Below are 13,151 nucleotides of genomic sequence, written 5' to 3'. Positions count from 1 at the left end.
CGAGTGCTGGGATTAAAGGCGTGCGCCACCACCGCCCGTTTATTATTGATTTTTATTGAACTCTACATTTTTCTCTGCTCACCTCTCTGCCTCTCCCCTCCCTGCTTCAAGCCTCTCCCAAGGTCCCCATGCTCCCAATTTACTCAGGAGATCTTGTCTTTTTCTACTTTCTATTTCCCATGTAGACTAGATCTATGTATGTCTCTCTTAGGGTCCTCATTGTTGTCTAGGTTCTCTGGGATTGTGATTTATAGGCTTGTTTTCTTTGCTTTGTTTAAAAACCACCTATGAGTGAGTCCATGTGATAATTGTCTTTCTGGGTCTGGGTTACTTCACTCAAAGTAATGTTTTCTAGCTCCATCCATTTTCCTGCAAAATTTAAGATGTCATTATTTTTTTCTGCTGTGTAGTACTCCATTGTGTAAATGTACCACATTTTCCTTATCCATTCTTCGGTTGAGGGGCATTTAGGTTGTTTCCAGGTTCTGGCTATGACAAACAAAACTGTTATGAACATAGTTGAGCACATGTCCTTGTAGCACGATTGAGCATCCTTTGGATATACACAAAAGTGGTATTGCTGGGTCTTGAGGAAGGTTGTTTCCTAATTTTCTGAGAAATCGCCACACTGACATCCAAAGGGGTTGTACCAGCTTGCATTCCCACCAGCAATGCAGGAGTGTTCCCTTTTCCCCACAACCTCTCCAGCATAAGTTGTCATCAGTGTTTTTGATCTTGGCTATTCTTGCAGGTGTAAGATGGAATCTCAGAGTTGTTTTGATTTGCATTTCTCTGATGACTAAGGATGTTGAACATTTCCTTAAGTGTCTTTCAGCAATTTTAGATTCCCTTATTGAGAGTTCTCTGTTTAGGTCTGTACTCCATTTTTTTTTTTTATTGCATTATGTGTTCTTTTGGTGTCCAATTTCTTGAGTTCTTTGTATATTTTAGAGATCAGACCTCTGTCTGATGTGGGGTTAGTAAAGATCTTTTCCCATTCTGTAGGCTGTTGTTTTGTCTTGCTGACTGTGTCCTTTGCTTTAGAGAAGCTTTTCAGTTTCAGGAGGTCCCATTTATTAGTTGTTTCTCTCAGTGTCTGTGTTGCTGGGGTTCTATTTAGGAAGTGGTCTCCTGTGCCAATGCGTTCAAGTGTACTTCCCACTTTCAGTGTGAACTTTCAGGTTGAGTGTGGCTGACTTTATGTTGAGGCTAGACTTGTTTTGAAATCATAGATCTGCCTGCCTCTACTTCCCAAGTGTTGGGATTAAAGATCTGTGCCAACACATCCAACTGGAATAACTGTACTTTATGGCTGAAAAAAAAATCCCACTGTGTATGTATACATTTTTTATACATTTCTCTGTCCATGAATGTAGCACAAATAATAAAAACCCAGAGACAGACATTGGGGATCAGCCTGAAAAACAGAAAAGCAAAGTAGCCAAGCCACTAGAGAGCTCTTACCTCTATGAAATCTTCAGATTGAAAAAGAGTGAGTTCCTGGCTCATCCAGCCTTATATTCCTCTCCAGGGCTGGGATTAAAGGCATGCACCACAGCCGGCCTCTATGGCTAACTAGTGTGGCTGCTGGGATTAAAGGTGTGAGCTACCACCGCCTGGCCTGTATGGCTGACTAATGTGGCTGTTGTGCATTCTGGTCTTCAGGCGAGCTTTATCAATTGAAATACAAATGAAGTATCACTACAGATGAGCCTCTAGGTTGTGAATGGTGCTGTAATAAATGAAGACTAATGTGTGAATATTTCTTCTATGTTTACCTGTAATATTTTGATACTCAGGACTGATATAGCCAGGCCATGTTAGGTTTATTTATACTTTTTGTCGAACCTATATATTGATATCCATAGTATCTAGACTAGCTTACATTCCCAGTATCCATATATAAGGGTTTTTTTTTTTTTTGTCTACATCCTCACTAGCATTTTTTTCTAATTTTGATTGTGGTAGGATAGGATTTCAATGTGGTTTTAATTCACTTTTCTCTGATGTGTACTGAGCGTGAATGTTTTCTTGTATGTCTAATGTCCACCTGTACTACTACATCTTTTGAGAACTGTTCTGAACCAAACCCGGCGCTACAAACGTTCTCCTTTAGAGGGCCGTGTTCCCCACCTTTAATCCCAGCACACAGAAGGCTGAGGCGGGTGGATCTCTGAGTTTAAGACCACTCTGGTCAACATAAGTGAGTTCCAAGTCACCTACACAGTGAGATCCTGTCTCAAAAAAACAAATGGTCTCCTTTAAAAGGAACAATCTTAATCCCAGGACAGCATGGTTATTAAGGTTTATGCAGTTATTCTGTTGTTGTTTGGGTTTGGTTTTGGGGGTGATCCTAGGCTGAACCCGACTGACCTTTAGCTCCTGATCCTCCAGCCTCCACCTTATAAGTGCTGGGGTTACAGGACTGCAGCGTCATACCGGGCCGGAGGGAGGATTTGAACCTGAGGTCCTAGCTCCGTCTTATGCTGTTTCAGGTAAGCCGATTTCCCCTCTAAAGGGCCTACAGGGTGAGATGAGACGCCTCCTGTTGAGCAGACTTGTAGCTAACTGTGCAGTTAGGAGCCAGTAAGAGCCAAAGACCAAGCCAAGGTGTGGACCTTAACTATCTGAGAGGGCAGAAAAGAGCAGAACCTACGGGCCGCTCGCAGGGCGGAGGAGTGAAGCCCCCTAATCCTACCCAGAGGACCCGGAAACCTGGGCGTGGCCGGGCTGTGCGAACAGGTCGCGGGCAAGCAACAGAAAAGTGACTTTGGTGAGGTTCTGCCGAAACCCTACTGCGCACTCCCGGGAGGGAAACCTGAGGTGTCCACGACGGCTAGCACGGCCTCCCTCGCCTGTTTCTGGTTTCCTCACCTCCCGGCGAGTTATTTCCTTTGCTTGGCCCCTAGAGAGAATTTCCTATTGGTTTGGCCTGACGCAGACCAGGCAGAATCCCGCAAAGGCCCGCGTGGCCACCGCGCAAGCGCATCCGGGCGGGTTGAGGTGGAGCCGGAGCGGGCGCACGCCTGCATGGGCCCCGCCCCTCTGCCGCGCCGCCCGTGACGTCACGGGGCGCCGGCCTCCGCCCGGCTGCAAGCGGTGAGAGCTAGTGGCGGCGGTCGGACCTGAAGCCACTGGATCGGGAAGGGATGCGGGTTTCGAGATCCTTCTGGAGGGGGCTTTGGGGAGGACGGGAGGCCGAGATGCACCAGCCGCTACTGCCCCTCAGACTCTGTCCTCCTTCCTCCTACCCTCCCCCTTGCAGAAGTTCCGGGACGTGGGGCCGCTCAGGGGCCGTGCATATGTGACACTTCGCGTTTCCCGGTGGCTTCCACACTCTCCCGTGCTCTCCCCCCACTCCTTATGCTGGGCTCCTGCCTTCCAGATGTTTATTTTCATCAGTCTATCGCTTCTTGCCTGGAATAGGGTACTCGGAAGTTGGAGACGGATTCCAAACCTTAACCCTACTACTTCTGTGTTAAAAGCCACAATATTACTTCTACTGGCTTCTGGTCTTAAGGATCAGTATGACACCAATAAAAAGAAAGGAGATGGATGTCTGTTGAATTCCTGAATGGCCAAGTACCGAGCAAACTACTGCCCCATCGAATCCTCATTACTTGGTGTTCTTAGAATTCCCAGTTCACATCTTAACTTCGCTAGAGAGCAGCAAGATGGAGTCATTCGTTCATTCCTACCTCGCTGGTTAGCTTAGCTCCAAAGTACGAACTTTGACCCAAGACACTTCCGGTCGGGCTTCTGGCTGGGCTGTTTGGTTGCCAAACCCCTGGCCTCAGATCAACTACTTCCTCTTTTCCAGGCGAGAATTCTTTTCACATCCTCTTTGCTAGTACAGAATGCTGTCCCCTGCTTCTCCCGTGGTTATTTTAGCAACGAAATTGAGCAAGCATTTCTTAAGTGTTCTAAGGAGGTGGACTTTTTGAGTACAGAATCTTGGATTTTGGTCCTGGCTCTGCCACCTCCTGTGTGTCCTTGAGCAAGTTCATTGTCTTTAGCTTTAGCTTGCCTTTGAGTAACATGGGTGAGGGCCTTCTGACCTGCAGGCTCTTGTCCAGTTCTCCTTCACTGTCCTCCAGCAGGCACTCCGCGGAGTCCCAGACCCCTCTGCTCCCCATGGGCAGCTGCCAGGCAGGGCACAACCTGCATCTCTGTCTGGCTCATCACCCACCTTTGGTCTGTGCCACTTTGATCCTGCTGCTCCTTGGCCTCTCTGGTCTGGGCCTTGGTGGCTTCCTCCTCACCCATACATCTGGCCTACGTAGCCCTGACATTCCCCAGGTAAGTACCCGGGCGCTCACCCTCCTGGTATATGCCTGCCCCTGCTGCTAATCTCACTTCTCTCTCATTCTTCTTTTGCACACAGGATTGGGTTTCCTTCTTGAGGTCTTTCGGCCAGTTGAGCCTGTGCCCCGTGAATGGGACAGTCACAGGGAAGTGGCGAGGGCCTCACGTCGTCGGCTTACGTACTACTTTGAACTTCGGAGATGGTTCAGATAGAAACAAAACCCAAACATTCCAAGCCAAGATCCATGGTAGTCAGATAGGATTGAAAGGTGAGAGCTGGAGAATATGGGGGTCCAGCATCAGAACAGGTAGGGTTGGGCTTCACCAGACTGGTGACCTTGGGCACATCTGTGCATCTTAGCTACTCCTGCTGCAACCCAGACCAGATAGGAGAAGATGCTCGCAGTGAATATTGTCCACATTCACGATGTTTTGACTTTGCTGTTCCAGTTCCAAGATTCTTCAGTTCTGTCTTAGCATGCCCTAGGAAGCCTTAGGTTTAACACCAAAACCCCTCCCCAGTATGTATATATATAAAGAGAGCTCAAGCATGCGCCAATACTGTCAGGGTTACATTGGGAGTTCATCTAAGACTACATAGCAAGTTCTGAAACCACCTCACATACATACATATATATGTCTGACAACACTGAAGTATGAGTCACTGCGGATGTTTGTTCCCCTCATTTAAAGTAAGTCACTTTTAGTTTGTTTACATAATTGGGAGTCACCCTGAGATCCATTTTATAGCTTTTTTTTTTTTTTTTTTTTTTTTTTTTTTTTGGTTTTTCAAGACAGAGTTTTTCTGTAGCTTTAGAGCCTGTGCTGGAACTAGCTCTTGTAGACCAGGCTGGCCTAGAACTTTTTTTAGTCGTCTAAGTAGATCTGCTCCTTAGCTGTCCTTGCCCTCTTTTCCCCAGGTTCCCTGGCCTCTTGCTGTCCACCTGCTGTCTCTGGTGGTCTACCTATTCTGGACATTGCTACAACACACAGTCTTTTGTGACTTGAGATTTTTAAAGTTCATCATGGTGCTGCATACTTTTAATCCCAGCACTGGGGAGAAAAAGGTGCTCAGGTGGATCTCTACAGATTCCAGGCCAGTCTAATCTACATAGCAAGGTCCCGACCAGCCAAGAAAGAAAGGAAGAAATTATGCTATTCTTTTTGTTGTTGTCATTTTTTTATAAAGTTCTTTTTTAAAAAAGATTTATCCATTTATTATGTATACAACATTCCTTCCATGTGTGCCTGCAGGCCAGAAGAGGGCACCAGATCTCATTACAAATGGCTGTGAGCCACCATGTGGTTGCTGGGAATTGAACTCAGGACCTTTGGAAGAGCAGGCAATGCTCTTAACCACTGAGCCATCTCTCCAGCCCTAGCCCTTTGTTTGTGTGTCTGTGTTTGAGGCAGGGTCTCTCCATGTGATTCTGTCTGCGCTCACTGTGTAGATCAGGCTGGCCTCTGCCCCGAGCGCTGAGCCAAAGGCGTGCACCACCACTCGGCTCGCCGGTGCTTACATCTCATGTTCATTCCCCTGCCCTGATCACTGAGAATCCCTGGTTCACTGTGGTTCTGGTAGTGATTTTTCAGGTGTCTTAGCCGTCCCTTTAAGTTGTTTACAGTCTAACAAGAATACAGACTCAGCAGGAGTACACACCTGTCAGTGTATGAAGTAGGCTGGAGAAGGAAGACCTTCCAAGGATACAGCATCCAACCTGGGGCTTTTAGAATGTTTAGCCATGTATCATCCAGGCAAAGGGAGCAGCAGACACAAAGGCATGTAGATGGAAAGGAACCAGAATGGCGTGTTTATGAACTTCCCAGGGTCAGTTTGGATGGTGCCTACAAGGGACAGAATGCTGAGTTGGGAAATAGGTCCAAAGCAGGAAGTAGAAACTCATGGACAGTCTTTTAATTAATTAATTACAATTATTTAGTTACTTGTTTCTGTGTGTGTGAGCATAGGTATATGCCACGGCATACTTGTGTAAGTAAGTCAGAAGACAACTTGCAGGCATTGGTTCACTCCTTCCAGCTATGAGCTGATGTCGCTGGCATCCCATTTTGTATGGACTGGGCGATGGTGGCGCCCTGGCTGTCCTGAAACTCGCTCTGTAGACTAGGCTGGTCTCAAACTCAGAGATCCACCTGCCTCTGCCTCTCAAGTGCTGGGATTAAGGGTGTGCACCACTATGCCTGGATTGCATATATGCATGTCTATGACTGCTGAGTGTGCATGCTTTTGTGTGTGTGTGTGTGGTGGGGTTTATGTGGGGGTGTGTGCATGCTTTGTGTGTGTGTGGTGTGTGTGGGTATATGTGTACAGGCTTGTGGGGTGTGTGTGCATGCTTGTGTGTGTGTGTGTGTGTGGTGGGGGATATGTGGGGATGTGTGCATGCTTTGTGTGTGTGGTATATGTATGTGTGCATGCTTTGTGTGTTTGTGTGTGGTATATGTATGTGTGTGTGGTGTGTGTGGATGTATGTGTGCAGGCTTGGGGGTATATGTGGGTGTGTGTGTGCAGGCTTGTGGGGGGAATATATGGGGGTGTGTGCAGGCGTGTGTGTGTGTGTGGTATATGTATGTGTGTGGTGTGTGGGTGTATGTATGCAGGCTTGTAGGGGGAATATGTGGGGTGTGTGTATATGTGTGTATGGTGTGTGTGGGTGTATGTGTGCAGGCTTGTGGGGGGTATATGTGGGTGTGTGTGTTTGTGTGTGTGGTATATGTATGTGTGTGTGGTGTGTGTGGGTGTATGTGTGCAGGCTTGTGGGGGGGATATGTGGGGTGTGTGTGCAAGCGTGTGTGTGGTATATGTGTATGTGTGTGGGGGTGTATGTGTGCAGGCTTGTGGGGGGGTATATGTGGGGTGTGTGTGTGTTTGTCGGAGGAGACCTGAAGAAGGGATCAGATCCCTTGGAGCTGGAGTTGCAGGCATTTAGGAACCTCTAGATGTGGGTACTGAGAACTGAACCCACAGCCAGTACTCTTGGCTGCTGCCCATCTCTCTGGCTGCCCACTCAGTTTTCCATCTCCTGTCTTGCGCCTCTTGTAGGGTCCTTTGCAGGAGAGTCTATCCTTGTCACAGCCAGAGTGGCCTCAGGAAGAACTCCAGAGACCTGCCTCTATTTCAGTGCTATTCCAGAGATCCTGCCCTCGAGCCAGCCACCTATATCCTGCTCAGAGGAGGGAGCTGGAAATGCTGCCCTGAGCCCAGTGATGGGTGAGGAGTGTGCCAGGGTCTGGAGCCACGAACGCCTCGTGCTCACCAAGCTCCTTACTTCGGTAAGTAAGTGTCTCAGGCTGGTTCTCAAGGCTTTACAGCTTGTCATGTAGAGCGCTGTCCACAAGGGTTGAGGAGGCAGCATCACGAAGCAGAGCTTGGTCTGTTGTACCAACTCTCTTCCAGCTCTGGTACTCCAGAGTCTGAGGCTGGAGGATTGAAAGCTCACGGCTGGTCTGGACTTTGTAATGACAGTATGTTAAAAAAGAAGGACAAGAGTAAGCAAGCATGGGTTTTATAACCCCGCCTTAGGTTAGAGGCAGCGTGGTCTAGAGCAAGCGTCAGAACCTCTCTAAGCTTCATCACCTGCAAAAGAGGACTGTGACGTAATTTACAAATTCCAGTAACCAAGGACTGAGTACGGACGACCTAAAGTACTCAGTGCAGCACCTGATGCGAAACAGGTTTGGTCAGAGACCACAGCCATTTGCTGTTCGCTGACTTGGAGACTAACATAGTCTACGAAGAGAGTTCCAGGACAGCCAGGCCTACACAGTGAGACCGGGTAGGGGTCCAACCCCTTTTCCCTGGGAAGATGATCCTTCAAGGTGGAAGTGAGTGCAGCCAGCCTGTTGGGATTCACATGAGGGCCTAGGGATGACAGAAGGAAGCAGGAGATCACAGTCTCAGCTGCTTTCGGAGCTGCTGTGAGTGTTAGGCCAAACAGTACAGTCGATACCAATGGAGCCGCCTAGAACTCTCAGAGAAGAGAAAGAGGCTGCAGGCCGGAGGAGCTGGACCGAGTGGAGGAGGAAACTGGGTAAAGAGCTGCTACACTCTCATGCCCTATGTTTTAAAAAGGCCTCTTGGTGGCCCATGCCTTTAATCCCAGCACTTGGGAGTCAGAGGCAGGCAGATCTCTGAATTCAAGGACAGCCTGGTCTACCGAGTTCTAGGACAGCCAGGGCTACACAGGAAAATCCTGTCTAGAAAACAAACAACAAAAAGGCTATTAGGGGAAGCAGAATCTAGCTCTACTTGTATAGTCCTTAAGCAGGTAAAGCCATTTGCTGGCAATGAAAGCTTTGTGGCTGGAGAGATGGCTCGGTGGTTAAGAGCACAGGCTGCCCTTCCGGAGGACCTAGGTTCAATTCCCAACACCCACATAGCCGTTTACCACTATTTGTGACCTTAGGTTTAGGAAATCTGATGCCCTCTTCTGGACTCTGCAGGCACTGCATGCTGGTGGTGCACAGATAATGTATGCAGACCAAACACCCATAATACAAATATACATATAAAAATATTTTAAAAGGGCCGGGTGGTGGCAGCGCACACCTTTAATCCCAGCACTTAGGAGGCAGAGGCAGGTGGGTCTCTGTGAGTGAGAGGCTAACCTGGTCTGCAAAGTGAGTTCCAGGACAGCCAAGGCTATCATACAGAGAGACCCTGTCTCAAAATAAATAAATAAATAAATAACTTCAAAGGAACATGCCTGGATGTGATGGTAAATACCTGTCAGCCCAGCATCCAGAAGGCTGAAGGCAGGAGGAGGAAGAGAGTTGAGGCCAACCTGAGCTACATAAAGGAAGGAGGGAGGGAGGTAAGAAAGACTGGTGGAATGTGGAAAATACTGACTCCTGGGAGTTCAGCTGATGACTGGGCAAGAGAGCAGTTGGAACCCATCAGGACAAATGTGTTCTTTGACCTGCCCCAGAGCCTCTCCCTGGGTGTCAGGAGGACTCTGCCTCCTGGAGGCTTAGCTCTGGGGCAAGCTGTCTTCACACTGGGAGATTGTCAACCCTCTCTGTTGTCATTTCCCGTTCTTCCCCGTCCCCACCGCTAGGAGGAGCTAGCTCTGTGTGGCACCAGACAGCTGGTCCTGGGCTTGGTCCTGCTTCTCTGCTGTGGTTTGCTCTGCTGTGTCACTGCTGTGTGCTTCCACACGCGCCCAGACTTCCACTGGTCTCGAACACGGCTTTGAGGGCACCGGCCTGCCCCTTCCTCTGTTCTCAGGTGAGATTCGGTGGGAACCGGTGGGGAAGGGATGGCACTTGGTAAAGCAGATTCTTTGACTCCATCCTCAGATGCTGCTTCCTATAAGTCCCTGAGAGCCCTATTCAGCTGTCTCCTTATGGGAACTGGAAACAATTTTTTCCATAAACATATAGTGTTTTTATTATTTTTCCTTTTTTCTTTGTGTGTGTGTGTGGCCGAGCATGTGCCGTGGTGTGCACGTGGAGGTCAGAGAGCCACCTTGTGGAGTTGATTCTCTGCCTCCACATTTATGTAGGGTCAGGAGAACTAAACTCGGGTTGTCAGTAACCTTTACCTGCTGAGACGTCTTGCTGGTCCTGTTTTTACTATGAAATAAGTAACTTTCATGTAAAAAGAAAAACCAAGCCAGGCAGTGGTGGCGCACACCTTCAATCCCAGCACTCAGGAGGCAGAGGCAGGCGGATCTCTGTGAGTTCGAGCTTGGTCTACAGCTTGGTCTACAGAGCTAGTTCCAGGACAGGCTCCAAAGCTACAGAGAAACCCTGTCTTGAAAAACAAAAAAACAAAAAAACAAAAAAAAAAAAGAAAGAAAGAAAAACAATTAAAGTACAAGTACATTTGGGGAAATTATTTTAAAATGGACACACCACCCAGGGAGAAAAAGACTATTACCAGCAATTCAGATGCCTCCCCTAAACTGGGTAGCGGAAGCAGTGATACACGCCTTTAAACCCAGCACACAGGAGGCAAAGGCAGGCAGAGTTTACAGCTAGTCTACATAATGAGTTCCCAGGCCTACACAGAGAACCCCTGTCTCAAAAAAAAAAAAAAAAAAAAAGCTCTCCCTGTAAGTCCCTGCTGTTATACTTTCCAGTTTTATACAATTGTGCACTCCAAACGTGTGATTAGTGAGTGACAGGATCGCAGCCAATAAAGGTTATTAGAAGTGTGGTTATTTAAACGAAAGCTTTCCCCGAGTATGGATGTGGTTTAATTTTATTTGCTTCTATTTTTTAACCCCCTAAAACCCTGCCGTTACTTTTTTGGTAAGATTTATTTGTTTTTATTTATGTGTGTATGCGTGTGCCTGCATGGGTTTATGTACATCACACGTGCACAAGAGCTCAAGGAGACCGGGAAGGGTGGCGGATCCCCTGGAGCCCGAGTTTCAGGTAATTGTGAACTGCTGAATGTAGGTTCTGGGAGCCGAACTCAAGTTCTCTTCAAGAGCAGTAAGTGCTCTTAACCTTGGAACCACCAGCCCCTTACTTTCCTTTTTTTTTGTTTGTTTTGAAATGGGGTCTCATTTGTAGCCCCAGCCACCTGACATGTACTGTGTAGACCAGGCTGTTCTCAGAGTCACAGAGATTCACCTGCATCTGTCTTATAAGTGCCGGGATTAAAGACATTTCCCAACATACTGGGGCCTTATTCTTTGATTTGCTCATGGCAGCAATGATGAATTAAGAGGGTTCAGGTTTGGTGATCTGTTCTGAATATGTAGTCTTGTTCTTTTCCTGAAATTTATTTAATATTGATTGATTCATTTTGAGACAGGATCTCACTGTGTAGCCCTGGATGGCCTGAAGTCTGCTGGGTACGCCAGACTAGTTCCAAAGTCACAGAGATCCACCTGCCTCTGCCTCCTGAGTGCTGGAATTAAAGGCGTACACCAGTACCCCTGGCAAAACTATTATTTTTTAAACTCCTTTTATTTACTTTAGTGCACACATCGAGGTAAGGGGACAGTGTCCAGCAGTCTGTCCTCTCTTTCCATCCTGTGGGTCTTGGGAATCACACTCAAGTTGTTAGCCTGGTGACAGCCATCCTGCTGGCCTTCCTGGAATTCTACTCAGACAGCTCGAAAGAATCTAATTAATGGTGACGCCTGTTAACTGGACATATACTCTGCCAAGCGTTCTATGTGTTTTCTTCATGTAGTTTAGAAAACAGCTTTCTCTGCTTAACTAGATTTTTGGAGGGAATGAGCTTGGCAAATGTAGCAAAGGATGCCTACTACTGTTAATACCGCTAGTTCACATCCTCTCATTGAGTGAAAAAATCAGTCCAAAAAGATCTCCATCTTGTTTGGAGACTTCCACTCCATTTGAAAGTATTATGCAGCTGAGTGGTGGTGGCGCGCGCCTTTAATCCCAGCACTCAGGAGGCAGAGGCAGGCGGATCTCTGTGAGTTTGTGGCCAGCCTGGTCTACAAGAGCTAGTTCCAGGACAGGCTCCAAAGCTACAGAGAAACCTTGACTCGAAAAAAAAAAGTGTTATGCATCCAGCTCTTAAGTCTTCCTCAGGTTCAGCTGGCCTTTGTGTACTAGGAAATTGCTTGAATTACTGTGGGAGAGTGGAAGCAGCCTAGACTGTGGAACTGCTCCAGCCTTTGTTAATGTTCCTTGAAACTAGTTCTCACTTGAAGCTAGTTCCCATCTTCTAGACTTAGAATAGCAAATGGTGTAGCCTGTTCAGTCCAGGAACGGGAAAAGGCTTTCAGCTTTCTGGCTCCTGGGTGATCCTAGGGTTCTGAGGCTACCCCTTTGGGATTAATGCCAGAACCTGTCTCTGGATGTCCCTTCCACTCTTCCTTCCTCAGTTTTTGGGCTTTCTTACCTGTTCTGTTTTTTTTTTTTTTTTTTTTTTTCTTTTTCTCCAGGTGAAGATCAAATTCTTGGGCCTACTTCTGAGCTTAGGAGACCTATTACAAAAAAAGAAGAACTGGAATGTGGGAAAATAAATGGCTTTTTGACCACTATTGTGTAAGGTATTTATTGGGGGTTGGATTAAAGTAAGCCTTTTGGGGATACCTTTCCTTGTTGACTTAAAGGATTTCCTTTTCTTATTGTGTGTGCACACATGCATGATGTATGTACATGCCATGGCATGTACATGGAGAACACAGATCGATGGCTGTGTTCTCTTCTGCAGCCTTTCCATGGGTTCAGGGGATGGAACTCAGGTTGCCAGACTTTCGCGGCAAGCACCTGCTTAGCCATTTTGATTCTGTCCCTTTTGTGGTGCTGTGAATTGAACAGAGGGCCTCAGATATGCTAGGCGAGCACTCTGTTGCTGAATGATATCCCTAGCCTTGTTTTGTTTGTTATTTGAGATAGGCTCTCACTATATAGCCCTGGCTGACCTAGAACTCGCTCTGTAGACCAGGCTGGCCTCAAACTCAGAGATCCGCCTGCCTCTGCCTCCCGAGTGCTGGGATGAAAGGCGTGCGCCATGCTGCTCCTTGAATTATTTTTTCTTTTTTGAGATGAGCTCACATCATTGTGTAGTCCGTGTTGGCCTGAATCTCAAAATCTTCAGATGTCAGCCTCTTCAGGGTACAGATGACTAGTATCCTTGTTATCCTTAGTTTGGAATATAGGTTGGCATAGGGCATGGGTCACTTACTACTTTGCCCATGTTTGTGGATTTGTTTTGGAAAACATTTGTGGGTTTTTGTTTGTTTCCGAGACAGTGTTTCTCTGTGTTCCAAACAGCCCTGGCTGCCTTGGAACTCACTGTGTAGACCAAGCTGGCCTCGAACTCACAGAGATCTGACTGCCTCTACCTCCTAAGCGCTAGGGTTAAAGTCATGTGCCACCACGCCCAGCTTTTTTTTTTT

General features: G+C 47.3%; 1 protein-coding gene across 5 annotated transcripts; it reads left to right on the top strand.

Moving 5' to 3' along the window:
* The first annotated feature begins 2,411 nt into the window (after positions 1-2,411).
* Tmem219 (transmembrane protein 219) lies at positions 2,412-12,287 on the top strand. 5 transcript variants are annotated; one of them, XM_038324283.2, is made up of 6 exons: positions 2,412-2,495; positions 4,098-4,299; positions 4,385-4,574; positions 7,364-7,593; positions 9,378-9,547; positions 12,192-12,287. In XM_038324283.2, exons 2-5 carry the CDS (start codon positions 4,135-4,137, stop codon positions 9,513-9,515), a joined length of 723 nt encoding a protein of 240 aa, XP_038180211.1. In that variant the 5' UTR covers positions 2,412-2,495; positions 4,098-4,134; the 3' UTR covers positions 9,516-9,547; positions 12,192-12,287. The 5 variants fall into 5 exon arrangements, with proteins under 5 accessions (XP_038180211.1, XP_038180216.1, XP_038180194.1 ...); XM_038324288.2 differs by having other exon boundaries at positions 2,476-2,495; positions 4,101-4,299; XM_038324266.2 differs by lacking the exon at positions 2,412-2,495 and adding an exon at positions 3,032-3,099.
* Positions 12,288-13,151: the final 864 nt, after the last annotated feature.

The sequence above is a fragment of the Arvicola amphibius genome, chromosome 1 (genome assembly GCF_903992535.2).
Source record: "Arvicola amphibius chromosome 1, mArvAmp1.2, whole genome shotgun sequence".
NCBI lineage: Eukaryota > Metazoa > Chordata > Mammalia > Rodentia > Cricetidae > Arvicola > Arvicola amphibius.
The sequence above is the reverse complement of the archived record's forward strand: the minus strand, read 5'-3'. Positions and strand labels throughout refer to the sequence as shown.